At 40.7% G+C, this 13487-nt stretch overlaps 1 protein-coding gene across 1 annotated transcript; it reads right to left on the reverse strand.

Moving 5' to 3' along the window:
* Positions 1–4696: 4696 nt before the first annotated feature.
* LOC135699537 (general odorant-binding protein 67-like) lies at positions 4697–5392 on the reverse strand. The gene is made up of 2 exons (XM_065219816.1): positions 5123–5392; positions 4697–5059 (listed from the first exon to the last, which is right to left on the reverse strand). Exons 1-2 carry the CDS (start codon positions 5345–5347, stop codon positions 4697–4699), a joined length of 588 nt encoding a protein of 195 aa, XP_065075888.1. The 5' UTR covers positions 5348–5392.
* Positions 5393–13487: the final 8095 nt, after the last annotated feature.

The following is a 13487-nucleotide window of genomic DNA, read 5'->3' on the forward strand; positions in this document are numbered from 1 at the left end:
CATGCCATCATCGACATCTTCATCAGCAACATTGGCGATAACATCTCTCAACCTATCGCCTATCAGGTTCATCGGCCAATAGGTTTCAAGTTTCCCGGTGAAATTACCATCGTGTCAACTGGCAGCAGTATTAGCGCTGTGTGGACACAGCAATCGATTACGACGTCCTACCGGAGTCGTTCGAAGAAGTCGATCAGTGTCTGCAAACCATCGAAGAGGCGATATCCCGTGCCAGGGAGCAACACGTACCAGCATCCAGACAGGTGAGTCATACTCTGAACCTTGACAGCCCAACCAAAGAACTTATCAGGCTCCGTAACACAATTCGTAGGTAGTTCCAGCGTTCTGGGCTGCCCCACTTGAAGACCAATGTCAATAGGCTAACCAAAATTATCCAAACCAGGATGGTGGAACCCAGAAATAACGATTTTGCCAACAAAATTCGCTCTCTCCCAGATTGTGCAAAACCATTTTGGAAGATGACCAACATTTTGTAAAATAAGTCGAGACCGATCCCTCCACTTCCTCTGTTGACCAGAACTTGGATCCATCCCTACTTATAACCCCAGTTGAAAAGGCAAATGCTCTTGGCCAACATTTTGTGATTTCACATAATCTTGGCCAAACCATGGTGAGCCCCCATCCGTACTGGAGGCAATGTCTAGAGTCGCTGACACCCCCGTAGTAGTGCATGATGATAGTAGAATATCGGCTGATGAGGTGATAGCAGCTATTAGAAGCACTAAAAACATGATGGCTGCGGGTATGGATAGTGTAGTCAACCTCGAGTTGAAAAACTTGAGTATTGACTTTTTCAACCATCTTACCATTATCTTCAATAAATGTTTGGAGCTTGGCACTTCCCTGCATGCTGGAAGTTAGCCAAAGTGATTCCAATACACAAGCTGGGCAAAGATCCTACCAGTGCCCCATCAGCCTATTGTCCTCCATCTCGAAGCTATTCGAAAAGTTGATACTCAGCCGTCTGCTGGTGTTTTCAAATGATAATAACATATTTCTCAAAGAGCAATTCTGGTTTACGAAAGGCCACTCTACCATCCATCAACTCGCACGGGCTACTAACATCATCAAGTGGAACAAGTCCGTTTTCAATACATCTGCCATGGCATTGTTGGACGTCGAGAAGGCGTTCGACAATGTCTGGCATGATGGTCTAGTGTACAAGCTGCATCGATACAACTTGTCGATCTACCTCGTGAAGATCATCAAAAACTATTTGTCGGGCAGATCATTCCAGGTCTACTTGAACAATGTCTCCTCTGATACGTTCAACGTTGATGCAGGGGTCCCTCAGGGTATCCTGCTTGGGCCTATCCTATTCAACATCTTCACGTCAGACGTTCCTCCTCTGCCGGGAAGGGTGGCCTCAGGCCTGGATGTTCTGTCCGACTATTTCAAGAGCTAGAAGATTTGTATCAATGCAGCTAAAGCACAAAACCATTCTGTTTCACCACTCGAATTCACCTCGGCTTGTTACGCCTGCTAACGTCAAGATCCATCTTGATAGCACTCCCATTGAATGGTCGAGAGAAGTAGTCTACCTTGGTCTCACCCTCGATAGCAAATTGCTATTCCGATCCCATGTGGACAAGACATCCACCAAGTGTAACATCTTGATCAGGTCGGTCTACCCTCTGATAAACAGGAAGTCCACCCTGTTCTTTAAAAACAAGCTTGCTGTCTGTCGTGTCCGGGCCGTCCAGGCTGACCAGGCCTGGAGCTGGATCTCGGGCCAATTTTACCCTTGAGAACGCTCCTCTTCGACATCTCAACCGCTCGTGTATAGATTCGTCGGAAAACTGACTGGAAACTGCAGTGTACTTCATATACCCTCCTTTTTCTTATTGTTCTTCAGTTGATCAATTCATACACTGGACAAAACCGAGATTTGTTTTATATTTATTTATCAACAGCTTACTTGCTCTTACTTCCTACATCTCCTCTAACCCCTACTCTTTATTCAAAGATTCTGTACAGCACCATATCCTTAAATTTACTGGGCTTACCAACTGACCGCTTCGGTCGAATCGCTGGTTGTGCGCTGTTGTCTGGTACATCCCGCGTCGTGATTGCTGGCTTAACATCGGAATCTAGTGACTCGTGAAGCAGATGCTCGTTCACTGCAGATTCATCTAGCTGCTTGAAATCGTCACAGATTGTTGAGGCAAGCTTTACGTCCTGAACATTCCTGGAGTACTGGACACCACGACCACTTCTGACTACAATTTTCGCTCCATCCCTTGCCATTTCTGTTGGGTAATCAGCACTTTGTCTCCCACTGATATATCCGACTCTTTAGCACCTCGGCGTGAGTCAGCATATTTTTTGCTATTTAGTTTTGATAGAGCATCTTTCTCCCTTATTTCTTCTCGATCCAAGTCTGAACTTGCGATGGGATCCCAGAGGGAGGGGAATATTCCCCGGAACTTCCACCCAACCAGTAATTCGAATGGTGTTACACCTAAACGAGACAAAGGTCTTACTTTATTATGAACTTGTATCTAGTAAACCAAAAACTCAACGTAAACGCAAGTCACTACTTCCGTGTACTTCCGTGTATCGTACAGTGGTTGTGTGAGTGATTGCTTCACCTCGGTAATCTAGCTCATTGCCACAAGCCAAGCAGAGTGCATTTTTCTTATTCTTTTCAGCAGCGCTTCGCCTCGACTTCGCCTCGACTATCGGGTATCGACTATTGGGTAATCAGCACTTTGTCTCCCACTGATATATCCGACTCTTTAGCACCTCGGCGTGAGTCAGCATATTTTTTGCTATTTAGTTTTGATAGAGCATCTTTCTCCCTTATTTCTTCTCGATCCAAGTCTGAACTTGCGATGGGATCCCAGAGGGAGGGGAATATTCCCCGGAACTTCCACCCAACCAGTAATTCGAATGGTGTTACACCTAAACGAGACAAAGGTCTTACTTTATTATGAACTTGTATCTAGTAAACCAAAAACTCAACGTAAACGCAAGTCACTACTTCCGTGTACTTCCGTGTATCGTACAGTGGTTGTGTGAGTGATTGCTTCACCTCGGTAATCTAGCTCATTGCCACAAGCCAAGCAGAGTGCATTTTTCTTATTCTTTTCAGCAGCGCTTCGCCTCGACTATCGAAGGCTGTGCTCACCAATACATATATGCATGTTTTCTTCCTCTCTTTTACTGTATGTAGCTCTACGCCTCGACTATCGTAGGCTTTTATATATATATATATATGTAATAATTGCACTTCGCCTCGGCTATCGAAGGCTATTCATATATATATTTTTTTTCGTCAGCTCTTCGCCTCGACAATCGAAGGCCGCTTATGTATGTATAATCCAACTGCTAGGCAGTTTTTTTTCTCTTTCTTGCATCATTCGACCATTTTTGCCTCTCACCAATCCAAAGCTACGCCATTCAATGCCGCCATCCCGTCCGATGTGAAAAAAAAATCATAATATCGAACGCGAGTTCAACGAAAAATTACTCCGTCATCGCAGTCCAAACGTCCTCGAATCACAACTTACCCTTTGGGAGGCACTGCGCCATTGTCGTGTCCGGGCCGTCCAGGCTGACCAGGCCTGGAGCCGGACCTCGGGCCAATTTTACCCTTGAGAACGCTCCTCTTCGACATCTCAACCGCTCGTGTATAGATTCGTCGGAAAACTGACTGGAAACTGCAGTGTACTTCATATACCCTCCTTTTTCTTATTGTTCTTCAGTTGATCAATTCATACACTGGACAAAACCGAGATTTGTTTTATATTTATTTATCAACAGCTTACTTGCTCTTACTTCCTACACTGTCCACAAGCAGATCATTCTGCCGGCTATTGAGTATGGTATGCCAATCTGCGAGAGTTGTGCTAAGTGCCACCACCTAAAGCTTCAGAGGATCCAAAACAAGATCCTCAGAATGATCCTCAACAGTCCACCGCAAACTCGTAATTCTGAGATTCACCACCTGGCCGGTCTTCAAACACTCGAGGAGCGAAATATTTCCACGCTGAAAAGGTACAGAGTCGCCTGTCTGCGATCAACCACCAGATCATTCGTGATTTGGCAACCTAGTTTAAGTAGTTAGGCAGGTTCCTGTGCTCAAATAGCTAGGTTATCAATTGTTTTAATTCAAACCAAAACAATCACATAAAGGGTATTCTGTAAATTAGCGCTAAACGCAATCATCACATTAGAATAAACAATTAACTAGAACAAAGATGAAGAGCCAAAGGCTAATCAATTGAAATGTTAAACCAAATGTTCAAACATGAAAAAAACAGAAGATAAACGTAAATTTTACTAACTCCCGTCATATACAGTCCACCAGTTGACAGATCGAAGAATAAATTCGTTTTTTGTTACTTGCGCCCTTCTTATTCTCCCAGTCCAGCCGAAACGAATGGGTATATTTCAAGACCGAATAAGAGTGTTTTGAACTTTCTTTTGAGGTTGAGCTATCACCCATCGAGGCCTCAGTTATTCGAAAACTCCACCAGTTCCTGCAATTGTCTAAGATTGACCACATATCATCATTTTAAAAGCGGTGCCAGTTATTCTGCCTGACCCTGTAAATGCGATATGAAATGACACAAATGATGTTAAATGTGAAATTAAAAAAATATCATTTTAAAATCATCATGCTACCTTAATGCACATTAATTGCGGTTTATTTAAAGATTCTCTAGGAAAATCAACCCATCAATGAATAAAACGAACAGCCCGTTGAAATCTTCTGCTTCAATTGATCGCAATCAGCATCCTGGGTCCATACTGCAGCGGGGCATTGCTGGAACAGCTTCGACTTCACACAATTGATAAATCCCTCTGGTACGAAGCTACATCCCGGTCGGCCTGGTGTGGCCGAAACTGGAGTGGCCGTAAAAGTGGCATTATTGTTGACCAGATTGTAGCATTCATCAATTACACCATCGACCAGTGGGCTAAAGTTCGGATCCGATCCAATGGTTTCCGCTGTTGCACGTTTGGCTGCTTCTTTGTCAATCGCGTTATTATTGAAGGCATTCACCGTGGTCAAAATGCATTGAATGAGGCACTGAAATAAAATTAGGTTTATAATAAAGGTGATTGTTTTTCAACTGGGTTCAAAATAGCTCACACATCCTTCGGTCCGTTGTACGCCAGGAGCTGGGAGAGCAATATTTGGATTCTCGGCTATGCAGCGGTTCAAAATACTCTGATCGACTTGGAAGGGCATGCGACAACAATCGGGGATCCTTTTTCGGTTACCCTGTATGCACGAAGGATCGTCCGGTTTAGGTTGAGCCAATGCCCCGGCTAAGAGGAGAACTACGATCAACGTGGATGGAGTTGTTCTTGTCATTTTGACAGCACTGGCGTGAACAAACGATGTAGTCACGACGGCAAACACTGGTAACATAGGATGGAGGGGAAATTTGTAGCTTTTATACGTCGGGATTGGGTGACGAAAACTCGGGACAAAAAGCAAACAATGGATGAAATTGTCGGAAATGATGTTCAAATCCATGGGATATAATTGTTTAGCCAACAGTAAAAACTACAAATGACCATGAGTTAACTTGAACCACCATATAGCGAATGTTTATTAGATTACTTAGTCAACCAACTGTTCTGTGCTTAAGCAATTGCTCTTCTGCCTACAGGGTGAGGAAAAATTATCCACCTTCGCCACTACATAATAACTAGTATATTAAATTACAATATATGTTGAGAAAAGTTGATACACAAACGTACTTCGTAAAATTTACATGGATTTCTCAAAATGTCCTTGGTCGGCTGCCACACATGCTTTCATTCGTTTAGGTAGGTTGATCGCCGATGGACGTTCGTTCCTTTACATATTAAGCATCCCAGGCCGTGGTCAGACTGGTTTTCAAGACCGTCTGTGACAAATTTGGAAGCACATCATATTTTATTGTAACTCGAATAGTTCGTATTGGCAGTGTCAATCCTACACACTTAGAAATGACTAATTTTACACGTGACGTAATCCATCTTTGACATAAAGGGTGAGACGTAAACAAACATGTCATGTAAAATTAAATGCTCCGAGACTGAAAAGATCGTTTCTCGACGAAAAGTACGTTTGATTTAGCTGAATTTCTCGTCTATTATAACTCAATTTTATGTCCAAATTGACGCTCTCATATGTCAGTCTTTGAGCACCTAAATTTTCATGATTTTTTCTAAGTGTGTAGCGATACATTACCGGACGATTTTCTTGCTTGTAAAGCTCGATTTCTGCACTAAGTGATGATATTCGCTTCATTGTGGCACTACTCGCCAACGGATTCGAACGGAATTTTTCACGTTTGCTTACAATGAACCAAGACCCAAATAGACATAGGTGTGTTGAAATTACAATCCGTCAAATACGAGCTGTACACTGAGACAAAAAAAGAGGCTGATAATTTTGCCCCACCCTATAGATGTTGTGAAAAGATTTAACAATTTTCACGTTAAACATAACTTTTGAACATGTTTTCTACTACTCGGCCATTAAGTTGCGATCAGGCTAAGCAAAGTGAACATTTTAGAACATAACGGATAATGTCAAGAGATCCGGGCATGTCATTAGCTTTGAGTTTAAACATAAATTCAACTTTCGATTATTGTGTCTGTGTGTGTGTGTATATTTCCTCTAACCCCCACTGGCCGGCAGTGGTATTATGGAAGAACTCTTTCTACAATGTCGCATTTATGGTCATTATAGACAGCTTTAGTCCGGGAGTTAGAAAGTGATAGCTCTATAGCATTTCAAAATTTTTTTTTTTAGTTCTTTATTAAGGAGATTTTTAGCCTATGGCTAGTTCATCTCCGGAGAAAGGAGAGGGCTCAGAGTGAGTTACCTCTAGATACATGGTATATTAACATTTAGTAAATAACTTTGGTTGCTGGCTCTTCAACTTATATGAAAAAATAACAATATAAAATAATGAAACAGAGGAACAACAGAAAACAAAATGATTTAAGACAAGCTACAAACGATTAATCCAAACAAAACAGATCTCAGCTGGCATGGGTCCAATAGAGGAAATCCATTCAGCTAAGATGTCCCGACGGCCGAAAGAAATTCCTGCTATACCAAGTGGTACACGCCGAAAGTGAAGCATCCGGAGAACCGGGCTCCTGGGAGGCAATGAAAATTAGATTCAAGGCCAACCGAGCCACTCAAGGCAAACCTAGGCAAAACACGATATATCACTAAATGAACACTTTATGAACACTTGAAACTAAATTTCAGCACACAAATTAACAAATTTAAAGCCAAAATGTGTTCAATTTCCATACGAAAAATACGCAGCAAAAGACAAACACGTCAGCTTTCAAGCGCGGCTTACTGCGATCCAAATTTAACTTTCGATGATTGTAAGATAAAATCCATAAATGCGTTAGCCAAACGGATGTTTGCCATACGTACGATTGCCATAAAGAAGATGCGCCACATATATCAAAACGGCCAGGCCTACTGTGCAGCATTTAAGGGGCAAGATGATTCAGAAAACACGATGCTTCAGAATCCAATAAATGGATGAAACGTGGACATCTCGTACCGTATGTTCCGATTTTGGTAATTAAATGATTGGTTGGTCGTTGAAAACATCAAAACATCTTCTGACGGTTGGGACATGAGCACTAACTCTTGTCCTAGACTTTTATAGCTTATGACTATAGCGCCATTACTCAATTTCTGAAAAGAAAAGAGGGAAAGGAAAAGGAGAAGGACAAAAGGAAAAGGAGAAGGACAAAAGGAAAAGAATTTTGTAAACTCTTTGAACATAATCAATGTTTTTAATTTGGAATATACAATATAGACTTGCATATCAGCGGTGGTCACAACCCGAGTCTTGTCACTATTATCAAGTCATAAAAAGTAACAAGCACTAAAATGTAATCCTTTGATTACTGAAAAATCTTGATTCCCTAGTTCGAAGCTGTCAAGACTAGGATTCGGTGGTAGATATTATATCAGTAACGCACTACAAAAAGGTGATTTCCCAACGTTACTGGGTTGAAAAGATAAAAATTTACAAAATGGAACGAACTCACCAAGTTTAGCCAATTGAACTGAAGGCTGGCTGACATGTGTTGATGTAGAAGTCCAAATTGTAGACGAAGCTTGACGAAGATCAATATGAACTAGTCCAGTTTATGGTAGTTGCGCGGAATGTCTTCCGTTGATTTGAGATAAACAAATATTCGGATGTATGTAGTCGATTTTTGATGTGCATTGGCAAGCCTTTTTGTGGCCAATAGTCAGGTTCAACGCTGCGACTCAACGAATGATGGAACTAATGATGGGACGAAACGAATGATGAGACGCCTCGTGGAGGTTCTACTTGTCTTCGGAACAGCTTTTCAGCGGCAAATAATAGGGACTGAGAAACTAGAAATTGTCTCGTGGGCCTGGTTTTGGCCAGATCAGCAACAGCGAAAGATTTACTCAACAGGTAAAATGAGTATCTTTCAACTACGCACACCATCGCTAATGATTCCTTTTGGGTTTGAGGATATTGTCTCTCCGCATCTGTTAATGCTTTTGAAGCACACGATATTACTCTGGCAACCCCAGCATGATCATATTGAACTAATACAGCTCCCAGTACAATAGGAGAAGCGTCCATGAATAACTCGGTCTGATCTTCGGAAAGAAAATATCCTAGCTTCGATATAGACTTCAATGTCTCAGTTTTCAAATAAACGAATTCATCTTCTTCATCTTGTCTCCAATAAAAGGTTTCGGCTTTGGCAAGTTGTCTCAAATTCTTGGTTCGTTCCGCTCGTTTCAAAATGAATCGTTCCATGAAGTTCATCAGCCCTAAGAAACTTTTAACCTCAGATTGATTTTCCGGCCTGCAAAAACCTTGCATGGCCATCAATTTGTCCTCATCAGCTCGTTATCCGGCATGAGAAAGAGGGAACCCTAGAAATTTCACAGTTTGCTTGCCTATTGCACATTTTTCATGATTTATACTAACGCCGTGTTCATTCAGGCAGCGAAGAACCACCTAGAGAGAAATTGTTCAATATGAATATTTTGCTTGGAGTACTATATAATTACTGTACAATACAACAACCTTGAGATTCTCATCATGTTCAGATTGTGTTCTTCCAGATACCAATATATAATCTAAATAGTTGTGACAACCCACGCATCCTGCAGACACTACTGTTTGAAGGATTTCTTGGAAAATATCAGGCGCGTTGCATAATCTGAAAGGTAGTATCTTATAACGGTAAGTTGCGTTTCCAGCGAAGAAATTGGTCAAGTGTCTTGAGTTGTCATGAAGTTCAACATGGAAGAATGCACCTGTGAAGTAAATTGTAGAAAAATAAATTGCTCCATAAAAATCCGCTAATATACTTTCCAGTGTTGGCATTCGAAATGGTGTTCGAATTATACTCTTGTTTGGACCCCTTAAGTCAACTACAAGCCGGATGTCATTTTTGCCCTTCGGTACTACTAACAACGACGAACAGAATGATTTATCAATTGTTTCAGTAACCGGTTCAATAATTCCCATAGATAGCAGATTTTTTAATCGTTTTTCAGTTTCTTCCTTGAATGCTGGTGGTATGTTGGTAAATATATTTCGTTACAGAGGTCTGCTGTTATCGTATACGAGTTTTACAGGTGGAACATTGAATTTTGGAAATTCTCCTGAACATATCAAAGCTCGTATTTCCCCTGGCTGCAATCTGCAGTCGATGTAAGGAGGTGTAAGAACTGGGACATTCAAACCAACTTGCAGTACACTGTACCGGACTGAAGTATTTCTGCCTAACAAAGGTCTTCCGTTTTCAACAGCATAGAATTTTTCCGTGAAGCGTGGACGTTCTTCGGAAATATACAATTCTGCAACAAAAGTTGCAATTACTGAAATTTCTCCTTCCGTCGCATATGCATTAAGTTTTTTATCCGAACCATCTTTCAAACAATAGATGGAATTGTTGTTTCTCAGAGCAAAGAAAGTTTCCTTATCCACTGTATTAACTTCTGCCCCCGAGTCGATTAAGAACTTGACTTGCAATCCCGCTATGAATCCAATGATTATTCCTTTGGAACTAGATTGCGGAGCTGTACAAGCCAAACGACATACTGCTTGCTGTAAACAACAAGGAAAATTTAGAAAAAAATCAGGCGAAAAATAGCTATTTCTATTTCTTACCTTTAGAGATGAACTAGCCTAAGGCTAAAAATCTCTTAAATAAAGAATTAAAAAAAAAAAGCTATTTCTTACTAACTTATATCATATTACGATTTGTTTAATAAAATTGTTCTCTGAATTATTTCAAATTAAGCAAAAAAAAAAACGAATCTAAAACTTATTCTGAAAACAATTCACTTACAGCCTCATTTCCGTTATCATCATCGTATTCCTGACTAGAAACGGTTGCGATTTTTCTGATCTTAGATGCAGCTGCATCGTTGGATTCCGGAAACGTGCGCTTCGTGGAATTCTCTGCACGACATGCACGTTCGATGTGACCCTTCTTTTAACAATGGTGGCAAATTTTCACAATTGCATGGCAATTCGCAGCTACATGGAATGAACTAGTGCACCTCCAACATGGATTACGAGAAACTGTTGTATATCTTGTAGATCCACTCCGCAAATATCCTCCTCCTCCTCGAAAGCTTTGTCTGTTTCCAGATGACCGATGTTGACTTCTAGGCAATCCATCCTCGTTTCCATGAGTACGGTACTGAGACTTGGATGATTGCTGAACCATGTTCCTTGTATATCTATGGACAGCAATTGCAGCAAGTTGCTTGATCTGCTGGTGATTCTTGGCGTATAGTTCTTTATTCACCTTCTCGATTTCTAGACCATCCATTTCCAAGCGACTGAAACTAAAATCTTCTTTTTTTTCTAGTTTTCGCTAAACGGACGATTTTTTTTTATTTTTTGCTTCCGTTCGTTACAAACTCACTCTTAAGACTAATTTATTGTATCCTTTTTATATATTTAACTACTATTGATTTCACCGATCATTTTCTTTGCCTCAAACGATATATTTCGACTTTCGTTTTATTTTAAAACTTCTTTTATGATTCCGACGATTTTGGACCACCGAGAAGTAGAGAGGAATCATCTTCATGACTAAGACTTCAATAATTTTAATTTTATTAAAAATTGTGATCGCATGAACCGAAAATACATTATCTACAAACATCCGTTTAATTGAACCCCATCCCAAAATCGAACAGCTTTGTGGTTTTGTTGCCAATATCGAACCATGCCAAAGTCGAACGGGTACTGTAATAATTTTTATCTTTAGAAATTTATTATTGTTCCACGGAGAGGAGTTTCGAACGCCCTTTGGATACGGTTGTGTATTAAGTTTGTTCTCTGTTTTGCGCGTGCATTCGTTTTCATAGTTTTCGGCTGCATTTGCCGGATTAGCGCTGGCACTCTGCCTCCCGGACGGTTATACGTATGTGAGTGGTGGTTTTCTCGCTTTCCGAGAAGTTTTAGAATCGAGAAAGAAAACATGATTCATCATGTTTGCAAGCAACAGAAGATTTAACGCTATCTGCGTTGTTTGATTTTTTCTCCCAGTCCAGAAATTTGCGGCATCGCGAGTGATAATTTTAATTTTAGTTTATTTACGCGGTGATGATGTTGGTTCACTCGCAACTGTTTTTGAAGAAAATAAGTGTTTTCGAACGAAAGTGTACCATAAGTGCTTCTGAACGTGTTTCGCAGTTGGGTGTGGTGAAATTCGTGCATTCCCGTTTGATTTTGGAAATCCGTATCACTAAATTGCCCACCGATTCCTTTTTTGCCGTTCGACGACGACGGGTGTGCTTTCGCAAGAGTGACGTTTATTGGATCCGTTTCTTTGCACGGGTGTTTTTTTTTTTTTTTTTGTAACTAGCGTAAGTGTGCCTGCGATTTGCATCGAGTGACGGAGATTGTGAGTAAGCTGAAGGATGCCTCGCTGGATACACCCAAGACTGGACGGGCGGTAGCTGGTGGCCGTGAACGGTTCCTGGGGAAAGCACTAGATGCGAACCTCCTCCCAGATGACCATGGCAATACAGGAAGTATTACAACAAAGGTAATTACTATTAGATATTTTGCAAACAGTGACAGATAGCGGACATGAAGAACCAGTGGAGGTGCCGGGCCGGGTGTTTATCCTAGACAAATGGTAAGTTACAAATTCTCTGTTGTCGTTTTCGTACACTCAAAAAATTTCACACGTCATCATCATGTGCCTCACACTTAATTTTGCGCTTATTGTGAAACACATCCATTTCATGTGTGAATCTTATGCTTTGAACCATGCCTCGAAACTATTGGTTCGAATTGTGACGCACTTGGATTCTATGTGCCTCACATGATGATATCAATAGCTTTGTACATCATAGTTCAATGCTCAACAATATTCTACTTTATCGACTTCTACTTTACCGACTCAATATTAAATCGACAAATATATAAACAAAACTGCCAAAGGGTAGAGCATACACATGCCTTTTAATTAATGGGTCTGATTTGGGAATTGATCCTGAACTGTTGGGGTGTGCTGCTGCAGCTGTCTTCGTTCGATCTCACTGGTCCATGGTTGTTCTCATATATGAAGCTGGTTGGCAAGTATGAAGTCACAACTCATGTTTTCAATGTTTACCTTGCAGAACAAGCATTTCACACCGCATTGAAATGCAAAACACTTCAAATCCATCTGTTTTGAACAGTAGTGCGATTCAATGTGCAATACACTTGAATTGATAGAGAAAGATTGTCAACATTTCAAAGTTTGAAACACAAGAAATTAACGTGTAGAACACATTGAACCATGGTGAAATACACTTAAAATAAATGTGATTGTGCAAATAAAATATCAAGTGTTCAAACAGTTAGATCAGACGTGTGTAGTTTTTTGAGTTTAGGCGCCGTCGTAGTCGCTGTCGTAATGGCCTTCGTAGTCGTAGACAGTACCGTTAGTATATTTAAAATTAAGCATCAACCGCTGAAAATATGAATTATCGCGTATTTCTGTTGTTCATTACATTCCAAGTGAAATTCGAGAACGTAATTTCATTTGAATAGCTTATTTAACCAGGTCTTAAACAATCGTCACGTCGGTCATAGCTTGTTATGATTGTCTGAACCATGCGTAAAGAGAAAATCGAAACATTGAACATCGCGTGAAAGTGTATCTTAATGAAGGCCTAAGTACTCTTTCGTAGCTATTAGTTTAAGGATTTCAAAGATCTTCGCTTGCTTACTGAGGAAGAGAAAAACGCGGTCCTAGATCCTTTCATATTAAAAATGCATGGTAAGATCGCTTGTTTATCGTGTATTTTGTAAAACTTTTCGTTGTCGTCGGTGCCGGGTTTGAATAGTTATAAAAACTTGAGTAACGCTATAATGTGATATGAGAGGCTCGGTGGCCTTAGAGCAACCGTTTTTGCTTACTGAGCAGAACATCATTGTAGTAATGTAGATGATACCTATAAATAAAAAGAA

This window comes from Ochlerotatus camptorhynchus, unplaced genomic scaffold (assembly GCF_037179485.1).
Source record: "Ochlerotatus camptorhynchus isolate MF236.1 unplaced genomic scaffold, CSIRO-AGI_Acam_v1.1 ptg000112l, whole genome shotgun sequence".
NCBI classification, from domain to species: Eukaryota; Metazoa; Arthropoda; class Insecta; order Diptera; family Culicidae; genus Ochlerotatus; species Ochlerotatus camptorhynchus.

Bases quoted from the DNA above. Each gene is read 5' to 3' on its own strand.
- LOC135699537 (XM_065219816.1), bottom strand. From the start codon at position 5,347: ATGACAAGAACAACTCCATCCACGTTGATCGTAGTTCTCCTCTTAGCC. The intron at 5,060-5,122 runs GTGAGCTATTTT...ATTTTATTTCAG, and splicing joins TACAACGGACCGAAGGATGT to TGCCTCATTCAATGCATTTT.